At 38.9% G+C, this 17,702-nt stretch overlaps 1 protein-coding gene across 7 annotated transcripts in view; it reads left to right on the forward strand.

Moving 5' to 3' along the window:
- The first annotated feature begins 5,931 nt into the window (after nt 1–5,931).
- The window catches only part of dnajc24 (DnaJ (Hsp40) homolog, subfamily C, member 24), a 94,735-nt gene continuing 82,964 nt past the window's right edge, over nt 5,932–17,702 (forward strand). For 2 of the 7 annotated variants that reach the window (XM_072592578.1, XM_072592584.1), the window contains exons 1-3: nt 6,392–6,511; nt 9,497–9,571; nt 11,105–11,252. In XM_072592578.1, the coding sequence (XP_072448679.1) occupies nt 11,145–11,252 (108 nt within the window). In that variant the 5' untranslated portion in view covers nt 6,392–6,511; nt 9,497–9,571; nt 11,105–11,144. Of the gene's footprint in view, nt 6,003–6,341; nt 6,571–6,607; nt 6,721–9,496; nt 9,572–11,104; nt 11,253–17,702 lie in introns of those variants that run through there. The other 5 variants (XM_072592582.1, XM_072592580.1, XM_072592579.1 and 2 more) reach the window with 5 other exon arrangements.

Consider the following 17,702-nt stretch of genomic DNA (forward strand, 5'->3'; position numbering starts at 1 on the left):
ATCATAGTTTATACTTATGGGATGTATAGTTGTGTGTATTTCCTTTTCTGCCATACTTCTGAAAACAAATATTTCCTTTAAAATTTCCTATGTCCGTATTTTTAATGAAAATCATTGAGTTTTAACATTATAATCTTGCCAAGTTTTGCTATATCATGATTTTGCATTTTCCTGCTTTTCAGTTTGTGCTGTGAAGCAACACCTTTGCTTCAACCACTCTGTTTGTCTACTTCCCAAATCGCCTTAAATTTTGTAGTTTAACTAAAAACATCTGTAGCTATAGACAAGTTTTTCATGTCATCAGGTTGTTGCAAAGCATTTTGCTGCTTATGAAGTATAAATAATAATCATAATTACCGAGATTTGTCATCAACATAATGGTGAGGCTAATGGTGCTTGTCACTATTGTCTGGTAAATACGACAAGTTCAGGCAAGGGCATATCCAAATGCATCAAGTCTCAAGTTATTGCCAAAATAATTTTCAGTAATCAAAAAATTCAAATATGCAATATTTTCTAATTAGTTTGTTTAAAAAACTTATGTCATCATCTTCCTTTTCTTCATAACAAATGTGTTCAACTGCACAGTTGGAATCAATGCTGTTTCATTTAAGTGGTTCCAAATTTCCATGATCCCTGGTCATTTTAAGTGATTAAAGAACTACGGGCTATCTAACTTTGCTATTGAAATGGCTTTCATATTGATTTGCAAATATTATTTGGTAGAAACAATTATTTATTATTTGACCTTGTGGTGTGATTTAAATATTGTGACGGGAATACAAATTTCTTGGGCAAGATTTCATTATATGAAATCATTATCTACTTGTTCCTCTTATTGTTGTTTGCAGCATATCTTCAAAATTGAGTTCCACAATTTCAGAGTATGACTACAGTACTCCATTTTCATTACAACCCCAACCACTCTTCAGCCATATCTTGTTGGATTTGGAACACAGCAAACCTTTTCAGAGATTAAAGCAATTTATGCTTTAATTTCAGTATGCCTTTTCATTTATTCACACTAAAAGCAAGGCTGTATGTCAGTATTTGAGACATCTCTTGGTTATAAACTGTTGTTTAAAGTTTTTCTTGAATATGTGACATATAACAATTGTACCTCAGTGTTAAATTAGTAAAGATTAACAAACAGCATTTAAAGTCATTAATCGAGATGAGATGCAGATTCAAACTCTGAACAGATTAACACTGGAAATGTTTTTACTTACACACCTGAGACCTCATTCCCACGTGTTTTTCTAGGCACAATTTTTTCAGTCAAGAATGTCAAAGCATTTGATGTAGTGGAATCTTGTTCTTTATGATCTAGAAACTACGGTAATCTGTTCTTGCAGACTTGCATGACTCTGAAGATTAACTTGCCGTAATCGGTTTATTGAATTAAATGTAGTTTCGTACAATGCTACACGATCTCTGCAAATAAGTAGATATTGCACATGACTGAAGATCTTTTCATGCTAAAGTAAGTGACATCTATTTGCAATTAAATGAAAATATAATCATGCAGTCATTTACAGCTCAGAAGGAAATGTATGAAGTACAAAATAATTTGGGGAAAAATCCAAGCCTGATATGGAATGCAATCTGGGAAATCTCACTTATTTCTATTCTTGGAATAAGTAAGTAATGAATTTGGTTAGATTCAAATACAGAGAAAAATACATTAATCAATTCAAATACATACTCATATCTGTTGTTTACTGGGCTTCTAGACATGCACAATGGATACTTATTTATTATGTAAAATTTTGCTATTTACAAGAATGTCATTACAAACAATTCAAATAACAGTTAATACCTGAATTTGATTTTAAATTGCTGTAAGCAAAACATATTTATAACAGATGATCTAGACACCCTAAGCATTGCTGCTGACACAGTATGAAGACATTCAGTAGCTACGCATTTTAAGGGGTCCTTCAAAGATTTTTATCTTTAAGTCTCATGTTGTAGCTTATAACATGCGTTTCAAGCTTTACATCCTTATATCATTTTGAATTGCAGTCCCCGTTGTAATATAAATATTCATTTGTGGTGTTTCATGAAAAAAAGCGCTGATCCATATTTTAGTGAATATTCTTGAAGGGAAGTTTTTATTAAAGCAAAAGGGAACAGTTAATCAAGAGTGGAAACAATTTGAGGGAAAATAAAGTATTAACAGATGTGCCCAAAGATTTTCTTAAACTAACACACTTGGTCAGCATTAAATATTATTACTGGAGAAAACCCCACCTTTAATTGTTCATTTATTTGCAGGTAAAATGCTTTGAATAGTTGGTGATATGAACTAAAAACAGTCAGCTTTAAATTCTAGTATTTCTAGAAATTTTTAAATTCTATTTTTAATAGATTTTTTATTGTAAAATATTTTTATAAAATTACAACAAAAAACACCACTATATATTATATATACAATACAAGAAACAACAATGCAAACAAAACACAACTATTCTCTTGCGCAAGATGAACAACTCAGTAAAGTCAATAAAAAAAAAGCTCAGCACAATAAAACATTAGCTCCCGACTTCCGACAGCATTGAGTATTACACGTGAATTCATTCGAAATTCTTCCTTCAAGTGCATAAAGTTCACTAAATCAGATAATCATGGCTACACAAAAGCCCTAGTTATGATGGCAGATAAATCTACATCTGGAGAGTCCACAAAGAGCCGCCATATCCTATAAAAATGTTCAGTTTTTCAGTGTGGAATGTTCATAAGAAATTCCAAAGGAATGTGTTCCATGATTAGCTTATGCCAACCTGACAGACCTGAGGGGTTCTTAGAGACCCAACACATCAAAATAATATCCTGACTGTGTGAGAAAAAGTAAGACTTTTTTTCCCATGAGTGTCTAAAGAAGATAAATTGGGTATACCCAGTAGAAGAGAGATGGGGTCCCTCTTAACTTTGATCCCCAAGACCCTCTCTATTACTCCTGCCACAGCACTCCAATATGTCTAGAGCCTGCAGCAACACCACAGACAATGAGTGACAGTACCAATACTCATTTTATACTTGGAACATAATGAAGGTACTCCCACCTTAAATTTTGCAAGATGGTTTGGGTCCAAATGGGTCCTATGCAAAACCTTTCGTTGCATGGCATGGGTACTACTACAGATCAAAATCTTTCTTGCATTTTCACAAATGTCCTCCCATGTCACCATAGAGATCTCAACCCCTAGCTCTGTCTCCTATATCCCATAAAGTCACTCAATGTCTTCTGAAAGATCACCCCCTAACACATGATAAAGAGTACTAACAGACAGAGTACTTTTAGCATGAAGCACCCTTTTTCCGTGACAGATCTATAGGAGTCGGTCAAAAGCGTGGTCCCTTTTTTGAATAAAATCCCTGACCTGAAAAAAACGAAAGGTTAAAATCCGATTTTTAATATCGAAGATATTTTTTCTATTTATGTCTTATATGGTTTTAACATATTTACACCATCCCTTCAGTTAAATTAGCTTTGAATAACTTCAACTATTATATCATCTCTGGAAGTACTTTGTTACATTTTTGTAAGTGATACTGAGAGCTCCTAGCTGGGCACAAACTTTTGTCAAACCCGCACAAGAAAGCAAAAGACTCCACAAAAAAGCTCCAACACCTTTAGAGGCTGTAACTTCAGTAACTCAAGGTCAGAAGCACAAGGAGATGGAGCAACAGTTGCAGACCCTCCACAAACTTGGATTTGGACACCATCATTCTTTTCAGGAAAAGGTTGCCATATTGACAAATTGTTATATATGACGTTAATATTCTTGTGTTGCCCTACTGAGGGCCTCATCTGAGTCTCTTAAAGCAAAACTCATCTGTGACTTTGTCCTCTGGTGAGCCAGCAGGACATTCCTTGGCCTGGCTGCATTATATTCATGCTCATTGACTCATCATGTGCAGATCACAATTCTATAATAGCCTCTAAAGTTATTTGCAGACCTGCTGTCAGCTCAAATGAAGGAATCTTTTAATCTGTGGTGTGCTGCTGCTCTCTTCTATGGGCTGCAGTGCCTGGGAAAATGACAATTCTTGGAAGTCTTGAGCATCAAAAAATTGAAAGGTGACCACAAGGATGAAACATTGGAGACTGAGAGGTGTGCAGAGAGTCATCATCACCATGACACAGACTGAGAGGGTGGACTCTGTAAAATGGGGATCAGCAGCAAAGAACAGCATGTGGTTATATTCTTTAAGCTTATCTGAACTATGTCTCCATGAGTCTGTTGCAGAATTCTCTGGTAGTTAGCTACAGGCACTCTGATCATATCAGGTTCCTTTTTTGAAGATGTAGAGGGATCATGACCTTATTTCTTTTGCAGTTCTATATCTCTCTTCAAAGCAATGTTGCACAAGGCACAAATTCTTGAATCTCATTCTGATGTACATTGAAGAGAATCCATTGAACTTACTAGGTACCTGAACTGGATCACTGAAACTCAATAGCTTGCTCAATGCCTGCTCTCATGCTCACGTGCGTCCTGTAGACTTTCCTTTGAATTAGTCGTAAGGGTGCCTACAGATTTCATTAGTCAAGCCGAGGGAGTAGACTAACACTTTTTAGAGGTGTGAAAACCTGTAGGCAATGTGACTGCAACAGAATGAAGAAACCACAGCAGTTTCCAGGATATTTTGCACAGACATGAATGAAAACTTTCAAATGAGCACATTCCAACTGAAAATCTATAGAATGAAATACTTTAAAATTAGTCGTCTCCTTGGCTACATGATTATAGGGTGTCTTGACTGCCATTTGTGCATTCCAAGACTCCCTGCAATTGTGTTAATGTAGCCACTGCAGCAAATGTAAGATTGGATAAGGTTTGATTATCTTCATCAATTGTAAAATCAAGTTGCAGCCTTGACAAATATGGTTTGGATACCTGGATACTTCTTGGCAGCAAAATGTTAAAAGCTGTAGTTTTGCTGATTAAAAGGTTTTTCAGCCCATCAACTTCATTGATTGATGTCCCTCCATCACATTTTTGCCTCAGTGACTTTGGCAAGTACCACAGTTTGAAAAGCCTGTGTTGAGGATCAGATTTCTGGGATAAAGGCACAACTAATTAGCTAAGTATGCAGTGACATCCCTGGTGAAAGGCCATCATCCTTGTTTCTATTTATCTTTCCACAGATGTGGCTAGACTTGATACATATTTTCAGCATTTTCTAATTTTATTTCAGATTTACAGTAATTTGCTTGTTGTAAATGCTGACTAAATGCCCAGTTCTCAGTAATTAGCTCCTGTCCGAGCAATCACTTCCAACTGATTGACAGTTAACCACCAAGCTGGATGCTGATCTAAATTCAGTTTCTTTTAGATTTTAAAAGCTGTAAATTAAATTGAAAAAAAGTTAACCTGCTTGACTTTTAAATTTTACTCCTCACCTACTGCTTTCCAGTTGCCCCAAATCCAAATTTTATATATTTCCATTCACTGTGCTAAAGCAAACACTTTTCACTATATCAGTAAATGACAACTGTAAGTCAAACGTCTAATCTATACTCTGACCCATTTTCATACCAAAATCTTTCTTTCTCCAAGCCTAGAGCTGCCCTTTTATCACATACCCCAGAATCCACTGTTCTTCCCATACCACTGATTCCATATCGTGAGCTCCACCCCTGTGCTAAACCAGCCCTCCTATCTCCAACATAATCGTACATCACGAGGCCACTCAGCCCAACCTGCCTATCTCAATAACAAAATCAGAAACTGCTTTAAAAAAAACTCAGCAGGCCTGGCAGTATTTGTGGCAAGAAGGCAGAGTTAATGTTTCAGATCCATCTGGACCCTTCAAAAGGTTTCACTTCTGATTTCCTGCATCTACAGTTCTTTGGATTTTTTTTTTTGTTTCGTACCTATTTCAGTTGTTTGATAACATTAGTCAATGATTTACGCTGAACCACCGTGCCACCCATTTGCAGTTCTAAGGTTCACTCCACCTCGTATTTCTCTTCACGGATGCTGCCAGACCTGGTGAGCTTTCAGCAATTTGTTTTTTTTTGTTTCTGATCCACTGTTCTTTCAATTTTTATCCAAATGTGTGCTTTTTCTCTGCTAAGAAATCGAAACACCTCCATCCAAACATGCCCCATTGCTCTTGAGCCACCTCCTCAATCTCCTGCCGCCTTTGCTGTTAACATGGCGCACATCCCTTCCATGCATTGGTAGTTAACATAAAAATGGAGTAGGCCACTCGGTTGGAGTTTCTGCTCGTGGGGCGAATTCTCCGATCGACTCAGCGCGCGCCACCCACAACGGCTTCCTTTCCTTCTGTCAAAATAATATAATGGTTCCGACACTCAAAGGTTTCCGGTCCTGCAACAGCGTCTCGCTTCCGGGCAGCGTTTGCAGCCCCCCGCACTTGGTTCCGATCCGAGCGGCGTTGGCTTGAGGCCGCGTGCGAGGGGCTCGTGGCCACAGCGCGGGGGACAGGAGCCGGCGAGGCCTGAAAGGCGGGGCCGCGCCAAGGTATCAGCACCGCTGTGAGTAACGAGGCGATCGGGGTATACAGGCGGCCGTTAAACAAATAATCCGCGCGCAGGTTAGATACGAGGCGGCCCTGGTATCCTCTCGGCTTGAAGTGCAGTTGAACCATACGGTATCTTGATTTAACGTCTCACCTGAAAGATGGTACCGCGGGGAGTGCAGCACTCCTTTGGCACTCCGTCAGACATACAGACTCAAAACCCCGGTGTGTGTGATTTGATCCTATAATTTCCTGACTACAGAAAGGATGCGTGCCGTTGTAGCAAGTAACATCTTGCATTTGGAATACTTTGTAACCTGTTGTGAGTGATTGGTACTACAGAATCTCTGCAGCTCGTGTGTCTGTGTGTGGGAGAAAAGTTACAAAATTCAACAAAAATGTGGAGAAAAGGCATTAACTTGACGGCCCCCGTCCAATTTCGGCGCAGTTGCACAATATAATTGGATTATGTCAAATTTAGTTTGAAAACGCTTCTGTGAAAATGTCTTGGGTTGTTTTACTATGTCAGGTGCTACAGAAACATATTAGGTGTTGAGGGAAATGATATAAATTCGCTCGTCTTTAGAATTCCTTTCTTCAAAACGCAGTGGAAGCAGAATTTTTAATTTTTTTAAAGGCCGAGTTAGTTGGATTCTTTAAAAAAATTGTTTTCAAAATACATTCTGGGTATGAGGACATCACTGGCGAGACCAGCATTTATTGCCCAGAGGGCAGTTAAGAGTCAATCGCACATTGCTGTGGATCTGGAGTCATCTGGCCAAATCATGTAAGGGTGGTAGTTACTTTCCCTAAAGGATACTAGTGAACCAGATGGGTTTTTCTTGCAGTGGACATCATTAGACTCTTAATTCCACATATTTATTGAAATCAGATTCCACCATCTCTTGTGGCAGGATTTGAAGCTAAGTCCCCAGAACATTACCTGGGTTTCTGGATTACATCTAGCAATAGTACCACTAGACCATCACCTCCCTCATTCTGGTGCATGGACACAAATCTGAAATTGCTGGAGAAACTCAGCAGATTTGGCAGCATCTGTGGAGAGAAAGCAAAGTCAATTCAGGTCACTGGTCCTGAAACTTTGTCCCTAGATGGATTCTTGATTACAAAGAGGTTAAAGATTATCAAGGATTTGCAGAAATGTAGTGTTGAGGTGAGAATCAGCAATGATCTTATTGAATGGTGGAGTAGGCTCTTGTTCCTTGTTCGTATACTGATAAATAAGGAAAGATGATCAATGTCAAAGTAGTCTAATAATCATGGATCTAAGTCAGGTTCATAGCTCTTTCAAATTCCTAAACAAGTGCAGAAAATAGTCAAGAAGGCTCTTAGAATGCTGGCCTTCATATGTAAAGGGGCTGGAGTATCAGGATGCAAACATTTTCCTGCAGTTATACAAAATTCGAGTTAGACTCCATTTGGAGGACTGTGAGCAGATCTGGGCACCACACCTTAGTAAGGTATTTTGGTCCTGGAGGGAGTTCAAAGCAGGTTTACAAGGATGATACCTTGATTTCAGGTGTACATTATGAGGATAAATTAGGCCTTTATTCTCTAGAATTTAGGTTAAGGAACGATCTAATCCCCTGACCATGGCAAAAATAGGTACAGATGCACAATCCTTTATCTGAAATGCTCGGGACCAGCTGGTTTTCGGAATTCAGAATTTTTTGCATTTTAAAATAATTGGCAGTTTGATGGTGAAATTTAAAAAAAAATCTTTCCAATGCATAGACTTACTGTGAGTAAAATGGGCTCTGAAACAAAATTGAGGCCTGTCAGTGCTGGGCCATGCCCCCACATATTGCATCTGAGTGACACGCATCGAGTGGATGTGGACTTGGGTTAACTGTTTGGACACCAAACAACCTTGTTAATGAGAAAATAAACTTTACAAAAAAAAACCTTCGGACTTTGGAGCTTTTGGAATTTTGGATAAAGGGTTGTCTGCCTGTATTTGGATCCAGATTGGAACATTTGAGTTATAGAGTATGGGGATATACAGCGTAGAGATAGACCCTTCAGTCCAACTTGTCTACGTCAACCAGGTATCCTAACCTAATCTAGTCCCATTTGTCAGCGCTTGGCCCATATTCCTTTAAAACCTTCCAATATACTCATCCAGATGCCTTTTTGAATGTTGTAATTGTACCAGCCTCCTCCTCCTTCCTCTGGAAGCTCATTCCATACACACCATCCTTTGTGTGAAAATGTTGCCCCTTAGGTCCCTTTTAAATTTTTCCCCTTTCACCCTAAACTTCTGCTCTCTAGTTCTGGACACCTCCACCCCAGGGAAAAGACCCTGTCTCTGTACTTTTCCATGCTCCTCGTGATTTTATAAACCTCTATAAGGTCGACCCTCAGCCTCAGACACTGCAGAAAACAGCCCCAGCCTATTCAGCCTCTCCCTATAGCTCAAACCCTCCAATTGTGGCAACATCCTTTTAAATCTTTTCTGAACCCTTTCAAGTTTTACAGCATCCTTTTAGAGGTTTATAAAATCGAGAGGGGCATGGATAGGATGAATAGCCAAGCTTTTTTTCCCCAGGGCGGGTGAGTCCAAAACGATAGAGCATAGGTTTAAGGTGAGAGGGGAGGGAAGATTTAAAAGGAATCTTCGGGGTAACTTTTTCACACACAGGGTGGGGCCTGTATTGAATAAGCTGCTTCGGAAGTGGTGGAGGCTGGTACAATTATAACATTTAAAAGGCATCTGGATGGGTATATGAATAGGAAGAGTTTAGAGGGATATTGGTCACATGCTAGCAAATGGGACTAGATTAATTTAGGATATCTGGTCAGCATGGATGAGTTGGATCTGTTTTCATGCTGTCCAGCTCTCTGACTGTATAATTGGAGAATTGAGTTTCATTTGTGCCGCAACAGTCATTTTATCTGCTGCTCTGTCAACTTGCTTTATTAAAAAAAAGGCTCTTAATGTTTTCTGATTTTGCTATTTTCTTTTTGTCCCTCTTTGTAGTTCTACTGAAAACTGATGCAATTTTCCTGAATGGAATTGAAGCAGTTACAGATGTTTTACCTGTAAAGCAACAAGGTGAGGTATTGTGCCATCCTGTAATGTACAATAAAAGTCCCCAGGTGTGCTGCATTCAGAATCCAGCTATTGATTTTATCATGCAATTAAAAAAACTTGCATCCTAGGATCAGAATATGTAATATTATAAAATAATAATTATTTTCACAGATGTTGCCTGGCCTATTCTGTTTTTCAGCATTTATTGCTTATATTGCAGTCTTCATGTGCTGTTTTAAGTGGCAATATTTTCACAAAACAAGTTTTCAAGAGTTTAAAATATAATTTCTGGTGGCAGTGCAAAATATCATTTCAATTTGAATTTCTTTCTATATACCAACCTTGTTTTAAAATATGAAGTTAAATATGATTTGTGATGTTCTATGTCATAGCAAGATTTGAAGTTGAATGTGAAGAGATTCATCAACTGTGAATCTGACATTCTTTACAGCGAAATTAGACCTGACATATACCTCACATTTGTGAACAGTGATTAATAATGTTGTATATCAGAGTGCAGAAACATAAGTTGATATTGGTGGGAACTGAGTAACTATTAGATAACAGCAGTGATTTAGAGAAAATACAAAAATTATTAAAAATGAAGATTGCTCCCTCAACTGTTTAGTAGATTATTCAAATGATTGGCCTGAATATCAAGGAAAGACCAGAACAAATATATTTTCATTTCCAAAATCTGAGATTTGACATTGCAATTTCCTCAGGTGTTCAGAATGATAAAATAAACATATTAATGAATAGAATTTTACTGATTGTAAAATCAAAGACCAGGTGCTACGATTTTGATAAATTTTGGATACACAATATGGGAAATTGAAGAAATGTTTTCACAGCTCTGAATAAATTATCACAAATGGTGTGGAATACTGAATTAATCAAAGCTCTTAAAATGATACTGGATCGTCACAGTGAAGAATACAACAAACAGCTCAAACAAAGTAGGAGAATGGGACTTCGTAAACTCAAGAAAGACAGAATGGTGTACAGAGGATATACAATACAGAAACAGGATTCAATTCAAAATGTCCATACTGGTGCTTATGATCTACTCGAGCCTTGTTCCATTTTTCCACATTTAAAATTTTGACTGTGGCATTTTTTCTCCATTAGATGTTGGTCTGGCTTCCTCTTAAGCACTTGCATACTGTTAGCTTATCATACAAATTTTGTTTTTCGAAGCTATTCTATGAACCCTCATGCCTTGTGTGATTTGCAAATAGAGATAGCTTAATGAGAAATTGAAAAAGAATAAGAAAGTGGTGAAATTGATGAAATTCATCTGCTAAATATTAGTACCCATTGGATCCTTAATTCTAAAAAAATATGTGCAGGAAAATACATTGTTAGCTTCTGAAAAAATCTTTCTCCCCTTAACTATTAAAGAATTCTGGATTGATGAAAGTTCTTTTCTTATTGGCATTCTGCTTTCTAGACTTCATTTTTAAGTTTGTTTATTGTTTCATGTTGTCAAGTTACAAAATTAAATATACAGGACGAAAATCAGTTACCATCATGTTTGTTTTACTTTTCAAGAAACTATCCTGACAATACGAAAGTGAAAAGCTGCTGAAGGATGACATCTGAAAATATTCTTCAAAAGGACTGGTATGAAATTCTTGGTGCAAGTCCGTCACACAGTATGCAGGAGCTCAGACAAAATTATCAGAAACTAGTCCTATTGGTGAGTTTTTTTTTGTGGAGCAGGAACATGTATTGAAAAGCAGCATTACTCCTGTTTGTTTTTCACTGTAAGCAGGTGAATAATGGTAATGTTTTAAGTGAATGGTAAAGTCGCAAAAGATAGATCAAAGAGAAATCCCATATGTGAGAGTATTTATAAATCTGAAACAAAAAAAATGAATTAATATCTTAAGTTAAATAATTACACTATGTAAACTCCGTTACATAAACTGATAGTAAAAAAGACCCATTTTGACACCGGATGAAGCAGGTAAAGAAAAATAATGAGATCAATGATGATAAGCTAAAAAATTGTACTGCTGAATGTTGTACTGAAGTAACAACGACTGATCTAACCTGACTGAGAAGATCCATCCTGGTCCAAAACAATATGGGACTGAAAGCTGGAGAGAAAATTTGATCCGTTGGACATTTATGGTGGCATATTTGTCACGAGTTCTGTGACTTGACATAAACATACCTTTGGAGTGGCACTTTTCTGTGAGAATGAAGGATCGGTATGGGGCAAGTTACATGAACCTTGGATGACCAGGGAATTTATGACTTTGGTCAGAAAGGAAAAGGAAGCATACATAAGGTCTAGGAGAATAAGAACTGATGAAGGCCTTGAAGTATATTAGGAAAGAACTTAAGCAAAGAATTAGAAGGGCTAAAATGGGTATTTAATGGGCCGTAGCAAACAGGATTAAAAGAATTCCAAGGATTTTTATACATATTAAAAAAAGAGGGTTGCCAGGGAAAGGGTTGGCCCACTCAAGGACAATGGAGGGAATCTGTGGAACCAGAATAGGTAGGTGAGGTCCTAAACGAATACTTTGTGTCGGTATTCACCAAAGAGGAGGAATTGGTGGAGGATGATCTCCAGGAAGAGAGTTTCAAATTTTTGGGCAAAGTTACTATTAAAACCGAAGAGGTGTTGTCCACCTTAAAAAGTATTAAGGTAGATAAGACCCTGGGTCCTGATGTAATCTATCCCGGAATATTGAGGAAGGCAAAAGAACAAATTGCTGGAGCATTAAAAGACATCTTTCTATCCTCTTTGGCCAAAAGTTCCAGAGGATTGGAGAATAGCCAATGTTGTCCCATTGTTTAAGAAGGGGAGCAGGGATAATCCAGGAAATTACAGGCTTGTAAGTGTCAGGTTGGTGGTAGGGGAATTATTGAAAAATATTCTCAGCGATAAATCTGAATGTGTTTAGAAGCAAATTAACTATGCTGTCTATCACGAATAAGTTTTGTCCAGGGAAAGGCATGCCTCACTAACTTGATTGAGTTTTTTGAGGAGGTGACAAAGATGATTGAGGGAAAAGCAGTTGATGTTATCTACATAGATTTCAGTAAAGTCTTTGATGTTCCTCATGGCAGTCTGGTACAAAAGGTGAAGTCACATGGTATTGGGATGAGCTGGCAAGCTGGATACAGAACCAGCATGGTCATAAGAGACAGATGGTAGCAGTGGAAGGATGCTTGTCAGAACGGAGTGCTGTGACAAGAGGTGTTCCACAGGGATCAGTGCTGGGATCTCTACTGTTTGTGATCTAAATAAATGATTTGGAACAAAACGTAGCTGGTCTAATTAGTAAGTTCGCAGACAAAGCAAAGTTTGGTGGAGTTGCAGATAGTGAGGAGGATTGTCAGAAGATACAGCAGGATACAGATCAGTTGGTGGCATGGCCAGAAAAATAGCAGATTGAGTTTAATCCAGACAAATGTGAGGTGATGCATTTTGGATGGTCAAGTACAGGTGGAAATTATACAGTGAATGGCAAAACCCTTAAGAGTATTGATATGCAGAGGAATCTGAGTGTGCAGGTTCACAGATCACTGAAGGTGGTAGCTCAGGTAGATAAGGTAGTAAAAAGGCCTTAGGCATTCTTGCCTTCATTGCAAGGGGCATTGCATATAAGGATAGACAAGTTATACTGCAGCTTTATAGGACCTTAGTTAGGCCATACTTGGAATGTTGCGTACAGTTCTGATCACCACACTACCAGAACGATGTGGATGCTTTGGAGAGGGTACAGTAAAGGTTTACCAAGATATTTCCTGATATGGGGTATTTTAGCTATGAAGAAAGGTTGGATAGACTGGGTTTGTTTTGACTGGAACACAGGAGGTTGAGGGGTGACTTAATAGAAATTTATAAGATTGTGAATGGCATGGATAATGTAGAAAGTATGAGGTTTTGTCCCAGGGTGGAGGTATCAATTACTAGGGGACTTAGGTTCAAGGTGCAGGGGGCAGGGAGTTTAGAAGAGATGTGCGAGGCAAGTATTTTGCACAAAGGCACTGCCAGAGGAGGTGGTGTAAGCAGACACAATAGCAGCATTCAAGAAGCACCTAAACAAATACGTAAATAGCAAGGGAATAGAAGGATACGGATCCTGTAAGTGAAGACAGTTTTTGCATGGAAGGGCAAAGTGTGTCAGTACAGGTTTGGAGGGTAGATGGGCCTGTTCCTGTGCTGTATTCTTCTTTGCTGTTTGAATGTAATACTTTTTAATCATTCCTCACTGAGGCTTGAGGATCTTGGATTTAGGGATGTGTCTGTACTTCTCAGGAACTAAGTGTATAATCACATAATCAAGAAAGGAGTGAATAGGAGTGGAACAGGAGTGTAGTTGAACATTAATTTTGAAGAAGTATAAAGATGGTCAGGGGAGTTGACAGTTGAGATCATAAATCCAGACAGCTGTGTATCCTACCTGGTGCCGGGTTCATGATATCTACTTTAGGCTGGAAGAGAACTGCAGTGGATAGCGTAGGATCTAGTCGTTGTAGTCCAGTAAGGTACTAATGATGTAAGTTGACCGTCGCAGAACCAAAAACCAAAAAACCAAAAGCATATTTACCTTTAGATTCCAAATTCCCAAATACTAACAATGTGTGGAACTGAATTTCATCAGTCTGTGAATGACGAGGTCAGTGGTGAGAAAGTTGGGAAAATGAGATATTCAATGTCAAGGAAAGAAAATCCGATTTAATAGCTGGATCAGAATCTTGCTAGTGAGTAGCAGGAACCTATTTGCAAAATATTAACATCTCATTATCATCTTATCTCACTACCTCTATGCGCATTGCTATTTTCCCAGGTACCAGAGACAAATTAGACAATGCCAGTTCCTTGCTTGAAAGTCATAGTGACCACCTGATAGTCACAGCTCTTCTCTGAGCATCCATCTTTACGTGCATTTCCTAACATCTCAGAGCACACCCCATAGGCAGTGAATGCCTGTATCCTCCGTCCACAGAGGTTTGCATCAAAAAAGCACCTCACCACATAATCATAGCATATCTCATCCTAATTCACATTGAAATTCATTTCTTCAATAGAGGAGGACTTATGACTGCTCATACTTAATGAATGTGATCCCATACAGGAGTGTATTAATACTAATTTTAAAGATCTGACATGTGAATGTTTCATCATACTTACTTATGAACAGCTATTTTATATTTTCCTGTATTGTGGTCCAACTTGCGTACAAATCAACTTGGCAGCCTGGGGGTTGCCTGTACTGCACTTTGAAACTCATCTACACCTTACATTACAATGCTACTTTATGTGCAAGGACAGGTGCTCATTTCATGTATCAGAATAGGGTGCATTTCTGGCCTTTTCTCTTGCTTTCTTTAGTGTTCGCTCACTGCATTTATTTGGATGTTCACAGCATCTTTGATTTGTTTAGCCTTGCCTTTTATTACATACTGAAAGCCAGCTAGCTTTTCCTGTTTGCCAACAATGAACAGTCAAGGGGATGCACATGTTAGTGTGTGAAGCACATGCAGGTGTAGCATTCAATCAAATTGACATGTCCAGCAGTTCAAAGGGGAGCAGCCCTTAGTTCAATAAAGAGGAACTGTGGTCAGTCAGGGGCTAGTCTGTTCTTGGTTATGAAAGGTGTTGAGGTGTTCTGAATGAGTAGGAAGTGTAGAGGGAAGGAGCATTAGTATTTTGGCAAGTTGAGGTGGGTGAGAGCAATTTGAGGAAAGCTGCTGCATGCAATACTTCGAATAGTAAACCTTGTGCCTTCGAGAGAGAGAGGTGCAGTGGCAGAGGATCAAGTATGAGGTAGCAAGGACAAGATAGTGGCAGTTAACCTTTGCAGACTGTAGAATGTCATTAACATTCTTGTGGCACTGCTGCGCAATTACTGGACTGCGGACAAAGCATTGACCTGGATGACTACTTCAGATAAGGCTGGCAGCATTTGAAATGGTTTGCAGCTGGGATTTAAGTATGGTATTAATGGTGTGAACAGTGTAAGGTCCTGGCATTTCATTGCTCCTGACTATTAGATTGCATGAGAGTCATAAATGGAAGTGCAATGTATACTCTGAGGTGTTCAGCAAAAAATTGTGAGAGTAAAGATTGTAGAGAAACCCTCCATGAAATTCCCCTGAAATTGACACTTAGCCAAATTTTGGGAAAGTTAACCTTAATTCAGTGAGAGACAATGCAAGGGAAAAGTGTACCATCCGTAGCCAATTAAAAAGCTTAAAATTTATTAAATTGTAAGGTAATATCTGTTGTAGTCTTGCAAAAATGAATTGCAAGTCAGGAACTTGGACAGAGTATAAAGAACAGCAAAGGATGACGAGATAATGAATAAGAAGGGAGAAATTGGAATACAGGAGAAGGTTACCATAGCTGAATCCCCCACTGTCAACACCTAATGATTTATCATTGAACAGAACTGAATTGGAACAGCCATATCCGTATCAAAATCAATACCGTACTACAAGAGCATTTTAAAAGTCTGGAATTCTGTGACATGTAACTCTTCTTGACTCCTCAAAGCCTGTTCACCAATTATGAGGTACAAATGAGAAGTGGCCTAGAATATTCTTCACTTGCCTGGATGGCTGTGACTCCAAACCTCCAGAAGTTTGACACCACCAGCACAAAGCAGCCCACTTGATTGGCACACCACCTAACATTCTCAATATTCACTCCCTCCACCTCGATATACAGTGGCAGCAGTGGATACCATATTTCAGATGAGATCCGTATAGAGTTCTTTCCATCGCACTGTGGGAAGGATTTGATTGCATTGGAGATGGTGCAGAGGAGATTCTAGCTGTGAAGAGATCCTATATAGGCCAGGATTGTTTTCCTTGGAGCAGAGAAGGCTGAGGGGAGACTAGTTTGAGGTGTGCAAGATTATCAAGAGCTATAGTGTCAATGAGAATTCACTTCTTCCCTTAGGGAGATCAATTACCTGGAAGCATAGATTTAAGTAACCTACAAGGGTTTAGGGGGAGATTATGGAGAACTTCTGTCACTCAATGACTGGTGAGTATCTGGAATTCATTGCCTGAAAAGCTGGTAGAGGCAGGAACCATTGCAACATTTAAGAAGTATTTAGACGAACACTAGAAACACCGCAACATATGAGGCTTCAGGTCAAGTGCCAAGAAATGGAATTAGTTTACTTAGGTTCTTTCTGAGTAGAATGGACACAGTGGGCTGAAGGGCCTCTTTCCATGCTGTAATACTCTGTAACTCACTGAGGCTCCTTAGAAAGCACCTTTCAAGCCTGTGAACTCTACGACCGAGAAGGACATACTTGGAAACACTACCAACTGCAAGTTCCACTTCATGTCAGGCACCCTCCTGACTTAGAACAATATCACTGTTCCTTCACTGTGTCCAAATCCTGGAAGTCTCTTCCCAATCCTGCTTTGGGTATACCTTTTAGCAAGTGGACTGCAGTGGTTCAAGATGGCAGCTCACAAATACATTCTGAAGAGCAATTAGGAATGGATATAAGTGATGTTATGCACATCCTCATAGAAACCTTACGTTGTGGAACAAGGTCATTCATACAAATCCACCAAAGGCATCACACCCAGACCCTGTTATATCCTGTAACCTCACATTTACTATGCCTGATCCATCTAGCCCAACACATCCTTGGATACTATGGGGCAATTTAGTATGGCCAATATACTTAATTTGCACATGGAGTAATAGAGAAACAGACTCTTTGGTCCAACCCATCGATGCTGACCAGATATCCCAACCTAATGTAGTCCCACCTGCCAGCACCTGGCCCATATCCCTCCAATTCATATTCCCATCCAAATGCCTTTTTTAATGTTGCAGTTGTACTATCCTCCACCACTTCCACCATAGAATATACTAGCTCATTCTATACTCGTACCACTCTCTGCGTGAAAAGGTTGTCCCTTAAGTCTCTTTTATATCTTTCCCCTTTCACCCTAAACCTATGCCCTGTAGTTCTGGACTACCCCACCCCAGGGAAAAAACTTTGTCCATTTATCCTATCTATGCCACTCATAATTTTGTAAACCTCTACAAGGTCACCCCTTGGCTTCCGATGCTCCAGGGAAAACAGCCTCGGCCTGCTCAGCCTCTCCCTATATCTCAAATCCTTCAACCTTGACACCATCCTCGTAAATCTTT

The sequence above is a fragment of the Chiloscyllium punctatum genome, chromosome 22 (genome assembly GCF_047496795.1).
Source record: "Chiloscyllium punctatum isolate Juve2018m chromosome 22, sChiPun1.3, whole genome shotgun sequence".
Classification (NCBI taxonomy): Eukaryota; Metazoa; Chordata; class Chondrichthyes; order Orectolobiformes; family Hemiscylliidae; genus Chiloscyllium; species Chiloscyllium punctatum.